This window comes from Salmo salar, chromosome 28, assembly GCF_965601325.2.
Source record: "Salmo salar chromosome 28, fSalSal1, whole genome shotgun sequence".
NCBI classification, from domain to species: domain Eukaryota; kingdom Metazoa; phylum Chordata; class Actinopteri; order Salmoniformes; family Salmonidae; genus Salmo; species Salmo salar.
The window spans coordinates 3,008,196-3,022,389 of NC_138318.1; the positions used below are offsets into that span (position 1 = coordinate 3,008,196).

The 14,194-nt window shown below is 42.2% G+C and overlaps 1 protein-coding gene across 1 annotated transcript; it reads left to right on the forward strand.

The window, feature by feature from the left end:
* The first annotated feature begins 157 nt into the window (after nt 1–157).
* LOC106589267 (BTB/POZ domain-containing protein KCTD5) lies at nt 158–9,036 on the forward strand. The gene is made up of 6 exons (XM_014178998.2): nt 158–819; nt 1,112–1,220; nt 3,710–3,801; nt 4,053–4,148; nt 4,345–4,470; nt 5,074–9,036. Exons 1-6 carry the CDS (start codon nt 466–468, stop codon nt 5,101–5,103), a joined length of 807 nt encoding a protein of 268 aa, XP_014034473.1. The 5' UTR covers nt 158–465; the 3' UTR covers nt 5,104–9,036.
* Nucleotides 9,037–14,194: the final 5,158 nt, after the last annotated feature.

Sequence of the window (14,194 nt, forward strand, 5' to 3'; positions counted from 1 at the left end):
TAATTAAAAGTACTTCATATAAGGAGATTTACAACATCACCAACAGAGAACACCTTTTTAATTTTAAATCTCTATTGTATGACCGACAGCAAGCAGAATAACATTTATATTTATTCATTAACTCTTATTTTGGAGGGGGGAAACGGCATAGCGGAAGTATACCGTAATGACGTTCCAACCCGGAAGGATTGCCCTCTTTCTGATTAACGTTTGAATAAACAAGAATGACCAGTTTGTTTTTGGAAAAGATTGCAAGCGACGTGTCAAAACATATAGTATATTTCAACTAAGTAATATCGATGTCTTGTTTAGAGGGTTTATGTGTGGATATTATCGAATGTGTGTAGCAACGCCCTAATGTCAGCCACCTTGTTGGGGAAAAAGAGCCCCGTTGTGTTTACAAATCGATAAGCATTATTGTTACCCTGAAGTGTAATAATAGTGGTGGTTTTTGACGAAGAAAATATGGCCGAATTGCATGTTGTGGAGCAGAGTGTTACTGCCACAATAGAACAAACCGAGCACCGTGATGTCCGAGGCTCTGTTCGGCTGGCTGCTTCGCCCACTCTCATGGTTTCACCACGGAGTAGCTTGCCCACCAGTCCTGGGGTGTCGAGTACTAGCAGAGCGGTGTTTGGGTTCCCAATGAAGAGCAACCTCAGTTCCCCATCGGAGCCAGCCGAGAAGCCAGAATCCCGCTGGGTTTGCCTCAATGTTGGTGGAACCTATTTTGTTACAACCAAACAGACATTGTGCAGGGACCCCAAATCGTTCCTGTACCGATTGTGTCAAGAAGATCCAGATTTGGACTCTGATAAGGTAACATAATCGATAATAATTTTTGGCATAACGTTCTATCATCAATCAAGGTGCATCAATGTAGCATTCATAATGCACAGCCGCTCATCACGCCCGAGATGACACCCAAACAACTTTAAAATGCCTAGCTAAAATGTTAGACAATTGTAACACTCATTAAAGTGTAATGCTCAGCCATTTTACAATAATGCATTATTTTATGTGCATATGAAGAAGCACCAGAGAAACCTTTATCTGACACTCAAATAGCAGACATGTGATTTGCATTTTCACACTTTTATAAATATCCTAGGATGAGACGGGTGCTTACCTAATCGACAGGGACCCCACATACTTTGGCCCCATTCTGAATTACCTGCGGCATGGGAAACTGATCATGGACAAGAACCTGGCAGAGGAAGGTAAGACTGTACAAATGGTCCCCAAAGTGTAAAATACAACCCCTATCACACACCATGCTTTATTTAGAAGCAATGGGATTCTGCAGATGGTTAGTATCATTTTAAAAAAGTATTTATATATATATATATAACCAGGTAGGCTAGTTGAGAACAAGTTCTCATTTACAACTGCGACCTGGCCAAGATAAAGCAAAGCAGTGCGACACAAACAACACACATGGAATAAATAAGCGTACAGTCAATAACACTAGAAGAAGAAAAAGGTCTATATACAGTGTGTGCAAATGGCGTGAGGAGGTAAGGCAATAAATAGGCCATAGTAGCGAAGTAATTACAATTTAGCAAATTAACACTGGAGTCATGGATGAGCAGATGGTGATGTGCAAGTAGAAATACTGGTGTTCAAAAGAGCATAAAAGTAAATAAAAACAATATGGGGATTAGGTAGGTAGATTGGGTGGGCTATTTACAGATGGGCTATGTACAGCTGCAGCGATCGGTTAGCTGCTCAGATAGCTGATGTTTAAAGTTAGTGAGGGAAATATAAGTCTCCAGCTTCAGCGATTTTTGCAATTCGTTCCAGTTCTCTGCATTGGCAGCAGAGAACTGGAAGAAAGGCGGCCAAAGGAGGTGTTGGCTTTGGGGATGACCAGTGAGATATACCTGCTGGAGCGTGTGCTACGGGTGGGTGTTGTTATCGTGACCAGTGAGCTGAGATAAGGTGGAGCTTTACCTAGCATAGACTTATAGATGACCTGGAGCCAGTGGGTCTGGCAACGAATATGTAGCGAGGGCCAGCCGACTTGAGCATACAGGTCGCAGTGGTGGGTGGTATAAGGGGCTTTGGTGACAAAACGGATGGCACTGTGATAGACTGCATCCAGTTTGCTGAGTAGAGTATTGGAAGCTATTTTGTAAATGACATCGCCGAAGTCGAGGATCGGTAGGATAGTCAGTTTTACTAGGGTATGTTTGGCGGCGTGAGTGAAGGAGGCTTTGTTGCGAAATAGGAAGCCGATTCTAGATTTCATTTTGGATTGGAGATGTTTAATGTGAGTCTTGAAGGAGAGTTTACTGTCTAGCCAGACACCTAGGTATTTGTAGTTGTCCACATATTCTAAGTCAGAACCGTCCAGAGTAGTGATGCTAGTCGGGCGGGCGGGTGCGAGCAGCGAATGGTTGAAAAGCAGGCATTTGGTTTAAGAGCAGTTGGAAGCCACGGAAGGAGTGTTGTATGGCATTGATGCTTGTTTGGAGCTTAGTTAACACAGTGTCCAAAGAAGGGCCAGATGTATACAGAATGGCGTTGTCTGCGTAGAGGTGGATCAGGGAATCACCCGCAGCAAGAGCAACATCGTTGATATATACAGAGAAAAGAGTCAGCCCGAGAATTGAACTCTGTGGTACCCCCATAGAGACTGCCAGGCCCTCTGATTTGACACACTGAACTCTGTCTGAGAAGTAGTTGGTGAAGCAGGCGAGGCAGTCATTTGAGAAACCAAGGCTGTTGTGTCTGCAGATAAGAATACGGTGATTGACAGAATCGAAAGCCTTGGCCAGGTTGATGAATATGGCTGCACAGTACTGTCTTTTATTGATGGTGGTAATGATATCGTTTAGTACCTTGAGCGTGGCTGAGGTGCACCCGTGACCAGCTCGAAAACCAGATTGCACAGCGGAGAAGGTACGGTGGGATTCGAAATGGTCAGTGATCTGTTTATTAACTTGGCTTTTGAGGACTTTAGAAAGGCAGGGCAGGATGGATATAGGTCTACAACAGTTTGGGTCTAGAGTGTTTGAAGAGGGGGATGACCGTGGCAGCTTTCCAATCTTTAGGGTTCTCGGACGATACGAAAGAGAGGTTGAACAGACTGGTAATAGGGGTTGCAACAATGGAGGCGGATAATTTTAGAAAGAGAGGGTCCAGATTGTCTAGCCCAGCTGATTTGTACGGGTCCAGGTTTTGCAGCTCTTTCAGAACATCTGCTATCTGGATTTGAGTGAAGGAGAAGCTGGGGAGGCTTGGGCAAGTAGCTGTGGGAGGTGCGGCGCTGTTGGCCGGGGTTGGGGTAGCCAGGAGGAAAGCATGGCCAGCCGTAGAGAAATGCTTATTGAAATTCTCGATTATCGTGGATTTATCGGTGGTGACAGTGTTACCTAGCCTCAGTGCAGTGGGCAGCTGGGAGGAGGTGCTCTTATTCTCTATGGACTTTACAATGTCCCAAAATTTTTTGGAGTTAGAGCTACAGGATGCAAATTTCTGTTTGAAAAAGCTAGCCTTTGCTTTCCTGACTGACTGTGTGTATTGGTTCCTGACTTCCCTGAAAAGTTGCATATCGCGGTGACTATTCGATGCTAGTGCAGTCCGCCACAGGATGTTTTTGTGCTGGTCGAGGGCAGTCAGGTCTGGAGTGAACCAAGGGCTATATCTGTTCTTAGTTCTTCTTAGTTCTACATCATGTGACTAAACTATTGGTTGGCTCTCTCAGGTGTCCTTGAGGAGGCGGAGTTCTACAATATTGCATCACTAGTAAGGCTGGTCAAGGAGAGGATACGGGACAACGAGAACAGGACATCTCAGGTATGTCAGGGAAATGCAGACATGATGAACGGAAAGGCCTTGGACCGGGATGGATGATGCCATTGATGTTGTGAAATAACACATGCTAAACCAAACACTAAAATGTCAGAGGATGAGTGTATGTACAAGTCGGTTTGTGTGTATACCGACACACGCGCACATATGGCACTGTTCAAAAGCAAAACATTTACTGGCAAGTTAACCCTAATGTGTACAGGTGGCTTTTATTGTAGTATCTGTTTTTCTCTCAGGGCCCAGTGAAGCATGTGTATCGGGTGCTGCAGTGCCAGGAGGAGGAGCTCACCCAAATGGTGTCCACAATGTCAGACGGCTGGAAGTTTGAGCAGGTGAGCCTGATAGTCCTCATGTCACGCTTGTCTTTAAATCCATAGGTCATTGGTGGTAAGTCTGGTAATGTCCCTCCCTTTTTCCAGTGCATTTAAAGGTCATTTTGAAATCTCAAACTTTGCCTAAAATTTCTTGTGAAGATTACTTTTAAGCTAATTTACAATCCAACTTACCCTTTCCCATTTCCCCTCACAGCTCATAAGCATCGGCTCGTCCTATAACTATGGCAACGAGGACCAGGCTGAATTCCTATGTGTGGTTTCCCGGGAGCTCAACAACTCCACTAACGGCATTGTTATCGAGCCCACTGAGAAGGCCAAGGTGAGATCAGCATTTGAGAGTGTCTGGAACTCATATGTTGGGCATGAAGTCAGAAGATTCTCGCTTGTAGGGGTAGTTCACTGCAACATCAAAGTTTGTCAGGCGTTTCTGACTTCAAAAGTGGTCTAATGTGTAGATTGAGCTGCATTGTTTCCTTCAAATAAGATCATGAAATTAGCCGGTGCCTAATCTTGGAAACTCAGAACTAAATTCTTGCATAATTATGTCAGATGCTCGATTAGGTTCTGGGGGCAGATGTGTTAGAAAAAGATACAAGAACGAGGAATGGAAGCAGACCTCTAGCTCCATCCTCCTCTACAAGTCTAAGGGCAAAAAGTCCCCTCTCCTTCCTAAATTCGAAAGATGCGAACACCTGTGAAACTGTGATTTGTCCAAATCATCAGTGACGAAAACACCTGAGCACCGTAACAAAGTTCCCCGTTAGTCGTCGCATCCCACAGTCTGTTGACAGATGCTGCGATACCATTTATATTACGTGCGTCTGTCCGTGAGAGATTAGCCAGTGCCTATCTCTCCCACTCATTTTGGATTGAGGTATATACTGTTGCTGGATCAAGACTGACACGTTTTCTCTCCCTACAGATCCTCCAGGAGCGAGGTTCACGGATGTAAAGAGACTCCCAGGCCTGAGCTCACCCTTCTCAGCTCATGTGACATTTCCTGAAGTCTCCTGCACCACCTCAGCCATGGTTCATATCTTCACCCCTTCCATCACCAACCCCACGCCCCCCTTCACCTCCCCCTCCTCTGGGTGTGCCTTTCCACTTCCCATCCTCCTCGCCTACAGTGCTACAACATAACACCATCGCCATTTCTTATTCTCAGTTATATTCGTGAACATTTGAGGGATTCTGAAAAGATGACAAAAGAGTATTTATTATTAAATGTAATACCTTTTGTCATAAGTTGGATTTTGAAGATTCTGGTTTTGCCCCTGATCACAGCCCCCATCTTGTCCATAGTACATCCACACAGAGCTAAATCATTGTCACTGTCCTCATTCAGGGGATCACACAGTTAATGGGGAGCCGTTTCCTTTTCTGTCTCGCTTTGTCGACTCGGTGGAAATCTGTGATCATCTCCTCAGGACTTTCAAAGGACAAAAAAAGAAAGGCCGAAAAATCTACTGACTGTGACCTGCCCCTTCTACAACCCTGAAGATTCACCTATGGGGTGAGAGGATGCTGTAAGCAACATAGCCCACCCTCTGACCTCCACTCCTAGTCCTTACATCTCCACAGCTGGAGCACTAAGGCAGTTCATAGTTGCTTGGGAGGCTGAAAGCCGAGAAGTGGGGCTAAGGACAGAGAAGTCACAGGAATATTCTACAGCCCTCAAATTCAAATCTGGACCTCAAAGCCAATTCTACTGCTTTTTTTTGTTATTCTTCCCCTCTAATCATGGACTGATTTTTAACCTGGGACACCAGGTGGGTGCAATTAATAATCAGGTAGAACAGAAAGCCAGCAGTAGTCCGGACCTCATTGGGTAAAATTTGAACACCCCTGTTCTACAGCATCTCTCTTTTGGTCTTCTTGTGCAGTCAGTCCTGCTCTCACAGCAACTCTTGCCCAATAAGACCAGACGATAGTGGGGAGATACAGACCCTTGTCTAACAGAGGCTCCACCCCACCATAGTTCATCAGTGACTTCCACTGCTGAGCATCCATCACACACATTTTATTTTTGGCTCGGGTCAAATTCCTTTGTCACCTGGAGGGCACACATTTTCTTACAGCCGTACTAAGGATGTTTCAGTGCAAAAGAAAACACACAACTTAAAAGACTAAACCACACACACATGTACACAATTGTCAGGCATGTGAGGAATATAAATCTATATATAATGAAATTATATGGAGAAAAAAAATGAATGCAAATGATGTAGTTATTAATTTCTGTTTCATAGTTGTTATATTTGTGTAGTATGGTGAGTTCTATTCCGTTGAGCGAGGAAATATCACTCCTCTAAACCAATTTTCCTGAGTTGTTTCCCCCAATGACAAAGGTGTACGTTTGTGTATGTAGTGCCTCTGCTATTCATTCATGATTGAAATTATGATCAGCGACCCAGTTTTTCAGCGTCACAATTTCTAAGTAGATTTTTTTTTGTTACTTATAACCCTTTCAAATGATCCTTCTCGCAGATATACTATTATGTTCTCTTGCATATCTTAGAATTGTAATCGGAGATTAAAGAGACGGCTTATTGAAAAAGCTTTTATTTGACATCGAAAGATGGTATGTGTCCTACACAGTGGTCTTGTGACCCTGTTGGACTTGTATCCATCTGTATGATGCCTCAAAGCCTAGAGCCCCTTTTCCCTCTGGCGTTGTTTCATTTTCATGCCAATTGTCACTCACTCTGCATTTGCCTCGTAAACACCTTGGTGTACATTCAGTTTAACAGCTTTGCTTTACATTTTGCAGTATTTACTGTATTAATTCTAGAGTATGCTGAAATGAATGTTTTAAATACATACGTTTGGATCTTTTTATAGAGTAGATGTAACCACAGGAACATTGGGTATTGAAAATTCCGCATGGATGTGACTTCAGCTTTTGACTTGTTACGTTGGGGGAAAATAAGGAAATTATACTTTGTTTCTCAGTGTCACATCTCTCTGTGCCAACCAACAGTGATGGTTACGAGCTTGTCTGGAGTATACCTCTTATTATTCACATATCATTGTCCCAGGAGTAAATCCTGGCATTACCCCATTTGTAATACTTCTGAAATGTTCAATTTATTCTGTCAATCTGACTGTGTACTTAAAAGAAGTACCCCACAGGTAACCAATATCACATCATTTTTGTTTTACTGGCGTCACAAAATCTATACACCTTTTCCTGTGTATAATGAATATTTGGTGCAATTATGTTATATCAGCATGATTTAAGAATGCGTTCGGCTTAAATCACACACATAATTACCTGTGCTGTTGTCCTCTTGGAGTGGATGTTGTGCAATTCTACTACGAAACTGGGACAAAAGTGCAGTAGTGCACAGACTGTGCTGCTAGAAGAATGCCTGACTGACTGTCTGATAGAGAGACACTTTCTCCTCTTTGGGCCTTTTTCAAAGCTCCCAGAGGTTGTTCTATTTCCCTTTGTCGTGTCCAGTGTTGTGCCTTTGACCTGTGTTGTGCACAGTCCGTCGTCCCCCCCCCCGCGCCCTGGAATAGACCTTTACGAGTCTATTCTGTCGTCCAGACTAGGGCCTGTTTGTTCATCTGTAATGCAGATTATCAGACTTAACTCCTTTTCTTTTAATGCCAATACTTTTGAACCAAGCCTCCCGTATTGACCCCTGTAGCTCCTGAACCTTTGCCTGTGTTGGTCGCTGCATTCTTCCGGTTTTCTTTCCTGAAATGTGTGTAGACTGTAGGTGTGGTTGACTTTGTAAGTTTATCCCACAACCGAGGTAGAGAAAAGGAGACAGTAGTTGTAATCCAAGCAGTGCCCCAGTATATCTTAGTAAAAACCAGCAGTGCACTTTTCTTTTGGAAAAATGGCAAGACTGCATAAGCCACGTTTATTTGGCTTTCTCTCTTGAATTGCATGTTTAAGGCAATTTATGCTGTTTATTTTGATGCCATGATAACTATACTGCCAGTTGTTTTACTGTATTGTTTGCATTCACTTTTGAAGCACTTATTTTTACGTTCAGTGAACCCAAATGTCTCCTTTTGACATTTATTTGTTTTGTTTATACTGCAGATTGATTCATCCGATTTTGAAAGGAACTTTTTATTCGGATAAAAACGATCATTGCAAAAAAATAGTGTTCCCCCATCACTGCCCTATTCAAATATTTGTGCAATTTTAACAAATCTGCAAAAAAAATACTCGTAAAAACATGAGAGCATGCATTGTACTAGAGATTATGTTATGTACTGGAATTTGTCTGACCTCTGTGTTAGTGCAACGTGTATTTGGTGCATGGTTGGAGAGCAGAGGGAAGGCATGGCTCTGTGTTAGGTGTAGATTTATTGTGTGGAACAGTGGGTCTCTCTAATCATGCTTTGTTTTTATGTTGTTTTTGTATCCTGTCATGTCAATTTAAAAGTAGGCCTAGCTAAAAAAAAGAACTAGCTTAAAGTTAACCTCAAATGAACATACACTCTTTGTCTAATGAAAACTGAACAAAACTGCATACCCCAACCTTGGATTTAGTATCAACTAAAACTAAAACTCCACATGCAAAATGAAAAGGATCATTTGAATCCTGGCTCATTCTGCCATAGTTAATCTGTAACACCTGCATGTATTTATAAACATACACACATACACATTTAGACTTACTGAAAATGTAAACTATTAACAGTTATTTTAAGTGTATTAATTTATCAACAGTATTAATGTCAAATGTGACTATTGTCAATGGAGACTGTGGAGAATGAAACAACTTTGTCTGATGTCCTTTTGCTTTTATTCATTTTATATTTTGGAATTTTGTCTACCAATGCAGTTTCTTTAAATGTAACATTTTTAACAAAATCCAGTCTGGTTTTTAATCATAAAATGTGTCTCTGTGTTTTAAAATGTGTGTGTAACTTGTGTTTTGTACAGCTGTCTACTAGCCCCAACGGTTCCGCCAAACCCAACGGTTCGCCAAGGTTTGCATCGTCTGGCCTTGTGCAATACACTGCTAACCCCCGCGTCCGGTTCGTACATAAAACATCCTCCATTCAGGCTGCAAAGACATCGGTTTCCTCCTTAACTTGATTTAATGGGGGGGCCGGACTAAAAAACCTGGGAAAATGTGTACTGTCTTAACATCGCTCATTCAATAGCCAACCATGCTCAAAAGTAAAATAGACCTGAAAAATATAACAAATATTTTACAGTATGGGTAGGCTACAGTATTGCTGTGCAATAGGAGCCCGACATCATACCTATTTAATCTCGGAGCAGGCCTGGAAATGCAGGACAATCCACATTATTTCAAAAGAATGGACAGATTCCACAGACATCCAATGAAACAACAGCTGACATGTCTGATTGTCCATTTCACTAGCACTGCATGAAACATGATTCCGAGGAGAAAAGGAAAATGAGATTGAATAAATATGGTAGAAGCATATTTTGTAACAGGAGTGAGTAACGGTGACATCACATGAACCGCTTATGTGTATTGGGGTGAAGGGAAAGAGATGTCTGCAATGGTAAACTTGGTGATAGCTGGTTTTAATATGGCTGCTACACCAACATCTGTGAGTATACATTTGTGTTAGGCTCCGTTTTAAAAGGGAGAAATGAGAGGCTGACACTGTGGTGTTACCTTCGCCGGCAATGGCTGTCTAGTGCTGCCTTCTGTGGTAGTCAGTCTCTGTTGTTTATACGCCCTGTCTTAACTGGGGGGGACAGGAGAGAGATGAGAGGGGAAGAGTTCACAGGATGTAACAGCAGAAATTCTTTGTGTGTGTGCGTTTGGCTCCGTTTTAACTAGTTAGGAAAGGGGAGAAATGAGAGGGACAGAGGATTCAGTATATAACAGCTGAAACAGTTACCTTTGCCGGCATGGCTGTCCAGTGCTGCTGCCTGCGTCACTGTTGTTCATAGGCTCGGTCCTAACTGGGGAAAGAGATGAGAGGGGCAGAGTTCACAGGATGTAACAGCAGAAACTCTTTGTGTGTGTGTGCATGAGGAACTGTGACAAAGGAAATAGTAAGTATGACCTAATGGTTACTCGTTATCAAGAATCCAACTCAATGAAAGGGGTCAGAAACAAACTTGATCGTTGTTAACATCGTTATTAAGCCCATATATGCGGTATTACTAATAGGCTGTCAACTCAGTCACATGAGTAAGGATTAGCCTATGTAATGATGCACTATTAAACACTGAAGACAACTTCCTTTTATTAAATATTGATAATCTTTTCTCTCTATCCTGAAATGTAAAAAACGCATCTCATTGGTCCGAACCATGCAAATGGCCTCATTGAAGTGACAACACTACAAATTCCATTCCGTTCCAGATGAAAAAGTAAAAAAGCTGACCCCCCAACCCCGGAAAATGTAGGACGCGGAGTAAAGGAGGGGTTATACTATAACTGAATAGAAGGGGTCATTTGGGGTTAAGGGAAACAATGGCCATGTAAGCATTTTTTGTCTGAAAACACAGAAGAAATGTGTATATGAACACTGAAAACACACCTATACATGACAAGAAAGTATGTCAAAAGCAAAACATTTTTTGAGTTTCTTTGGGTTTTGCCACTGGAAATCACTTTCTAGTGCTGCATTAGGATCTAAATGTTTCCCATACCAACTTTCAGTTTGACTTTTCCCTCATCAAGGGCCGGCTTTGCTGAAGCCCCTTTATTGGAATTTCCAATTTTTGCAGATAATCTATGGGTAGCAATCACCTGTCTCCCAAACACAGCCACAGACAGGTCTTTAACCATGGTTGTGCTGGAGGTGCCACCTCTACCGCAGGCCTGCAGCGTGACGTTACTTATGCCCAAAGGGGTAATCTCCTCTGCCGATGGTCCTGGCTGTATAAATGTTAACATAATCATTCACTAATATCTTAGCACTGTTCAACGTTGAAAGATGACAAATACAATTTCTGAATGGCTAATTAAGCACTTACCTTTGTAAGTGTAAGTGTAAGTGTAAGTGCAGTGACCTGAGAGGGTGGAGGCTGGGGCACAGCTTCAAGTTTTAGAAGCAAGGCTATTCATGAGATTGAAAAACAGAAACAAATAAACCTGTTTTCAATTCAATAATTTGAAAGGAGTGAGAGACAGAAGAGAGAGACATTCAGATGATTCCTTAATAACAATACAAACATGCCTATAGCAATACATACCTCTCTACAGAGACATGTTCAGGGTTTTCAGTTCCTGGTTTTAGACCTTCAACTGTTTCACCTCTTTTTTTAAGAGCCTTAATATCCTCTTCCTCCTCTTCCTTAGCCTTATTTTCCCTTTCTGTGATCTTCACCATAAGGAGAAGATCCTTTGTCCCGTCAGCAACCTAATCAGTCAAAAGTTTAATGTGAGAAAATAGAAGCTCCTAGATATTGAGAGAGCAATTGAATTATTACATTTAAGTATCTGCATAAGAATAAAAACTCTTGGGCCTACCTTTCTCGTCATGGAGTAATCATTACAACGGGGGGCGGTAGGTAGCCTGGCGGGTAGGAGCATTGGGCCAGTAACCGAAAGATTGCTGGATCGAATCCCTGAACTGACCATGTAAAAATCTGTCATTCTGCCCCTGATCAAGGCAGTTAACCCATTGTTCCCCGGGTGCTGATGACGTGGATGTCAATTAAGGCAGCCCTCTGCACCTCTCTGCTTCAGCTTAACTTAACTGTATACAAGTTTCTTTTTTACATTGTATTTATTTATTGAGAGTGTATATCAATGAAGGTGTTTCTTAAACTGGCAGCATGATATATAAATGCATTATTACATTGACTGAACTGTGGGCCTACTGAAACCATTATCAATTGTGTTGGTATCTATCAAATTAAAAAAGCATATACTATATTTATTGCATGTGAACATTGTAATTTATTACATTTCTTATCTGCTGAGTTTAAATGTCTGATATTGCACTATATTTCAAAAGTCTATTTTCTCTGTTGTTACAACATACTGTATCTCAAATCCTGTAGGAATATCAAAATCCTGCAGTTTTTGGTTCTGGAAGATTGCTGCAGGAATGTACTTGGCCCTGCAGTTATTGCCATATCCTGTACGAATATCAAAATCCTGCAGGGTTCAGTCCTGCATGATACCTGCAGGAATGTTCATGTTTGTGCAGGACTTTCAACATTTTTGCATGACAAGTCATACTCCCGCAGGAGTCCTGCAGGAGCATCAGGGACTTTTCCTGCAGGATTTTGTCAATCCTACAGGATTCCTGCAGGACACCTGCACAATTCCATCACAAAAGGTTGAATTCCTGCAGGATTCCAGAAGGACTTTTTTGTAAGGGGCCAGTGTTATTGGCACTCGTTATATTTTTATGCAAATAAAAAAAAATGCGGCATGCATTTTCAGAAAAAGTTACTGCAAAATATAAAACTTTTTTGCCCACACCTCAATAGAAATGTGGTCAAATTTGCCATTTAGAGACTGATATGGCCCAGTTCCGACATTCCAAATTATACAGGAAATGAGGGTGTTTTTGTTACCAAAAAAAGTGAACTGTTTGATAATTCCCAATAATATGCTGCGCGCAAATCCTATAATCTCCCATTACATCTGAATTTAGTGAGAAATGTACACATGGTTGATAAATGAAGCCCCTAGACTCTATTTTATCACCTGAACTCTGGTGAAGTTGTGGTCCAAATTGTTGAGAACTAACAGGTTCACCTCTATGGAGGACCAAACCTGTCATAATTAGAAATAAATTCTTATGTTAATAAATCCACATACACAGTACATTTGGAAAGTATTCAGACCCCTTGACTTTTTCCACACTTTGTTACGTTACAGCCTTATTCTAAAATTGATTAAATAGTTTTTTTCACTCATCAATCTACACACAATACCCATAACGACAAAGCAAAAACATATATATATTTTTTTTTCAAATGTATTACAAATAAAAAACAGATATCAAATTTATATAAGTATTCAGACCCTTTACTCAGTACTTTGTTGAAGCACCTTTGGCAGCAATTACAGCCTCGAGTCTTCTTGGGTATGATGCTACAAGCTTGTGAAACCTGTATTCGGGGAGTTTCTCCCATTCTTCTCTGCAAATCCTCTCAAGCTCCGTCATGTTGGATGGGGAGCGTCACTGCAAAGCTATTTTCAGGTCTCTCCAGAGATGTTCAATTGGGTTCAAGTCCTGGCTCTGGCTGAGACACTCAAGGACATTCACTCCTGCGTTGTCTTGGTTGTGTGCTTAGGGTTGCTGTCATGTTGGAAAGTGAAACTTCGCCCCCAGTCTGAGGTCCTGAGTGCTCTGGAGCAGGTTTTCATTAAGGATCTCTCTGTACTTTGCTCTGTTCATCTTTCCCTCGATCCTGTCTAGACTCGCCTTCCCTGCCGCTGAAAGTCATCCCCACAGCATGATGCTGCCACCACCATGCTTCACCATACGGATGGTGCCAGGTTTCCTCCAGACGTGACTCTTGGCATTCAGGCCAAAGAGTTCAATCTTGGTTTCATCATACAAGAGAATCTTGTTTCTCATGGTCTGAGAGTCTTTTAGATGCCTTTTGGCAAATTCCAAGCAGGCTGTCATGTGCCTTTTACTGAGGAGTGTCTTCCGTCTGGCCACTCTACCATAAAGGCCTGATTGGTGGAGTGCTGCAGAGATGGTTGTCCTTCTGGAAGTTTCTCCCATCTCCACAGAGGAACTCTGGAGCTCTGTCAGAGTGACCATCGGGTTCTTGGTCACCTCCCTGACCAAGGCCCTTCTCCCCTGATTGCTCAGTTTGGCCAGGCGGCCAGGTCTAGGAAGAGTCTTGGTGGTTCCAAACTTCTTCCATTTAAGAATTATAGAGGTCACTGTTCTTGGGGCCCTTCAATGCTGCAGACATTTGTTGGTACCCTTCCCCAAATCTGTGCCTCAAAACAATCCTGTCTCAGAGCTCTACAAACAATTCCTTCGCCCTCATGGCTTGGTTTTTGCTCTGACATGTACTGTCAACTGTGGGACCTTATAGAGACAGGTGTGTGCCTTTCCAAATCATTGTAGGATGTCATTGTACATAAGAATTTGTTCTT

What these genes read in the sequence shown, in the direction of transcription:
- LOC106589267 (XM_014178998.2), top strand. Translation starts at nt 466, where the DNA reads ATGGCCGAATTGCATGTTGTGGAGCAGAGTGTTACTGCCACAATAGAA. An exon ending in CAGATTTGGACTCTGATAAG is followed by an intron (nt 820 to 1,111) that starts GTAACATAATCG and finishes TAAATATCCTAG; the next exon opens with GATGAGACGGGTGCTTACCT. An exon ending in ACGGCTGGAAGTTTGAGCAG is followed by an intron (nt 4,149 to 4,344) that starts GTGAGCCTGATA and finishes TTCCCCTCACAG; the next exon opens with CTCATAAGCATCGGCTCGTC.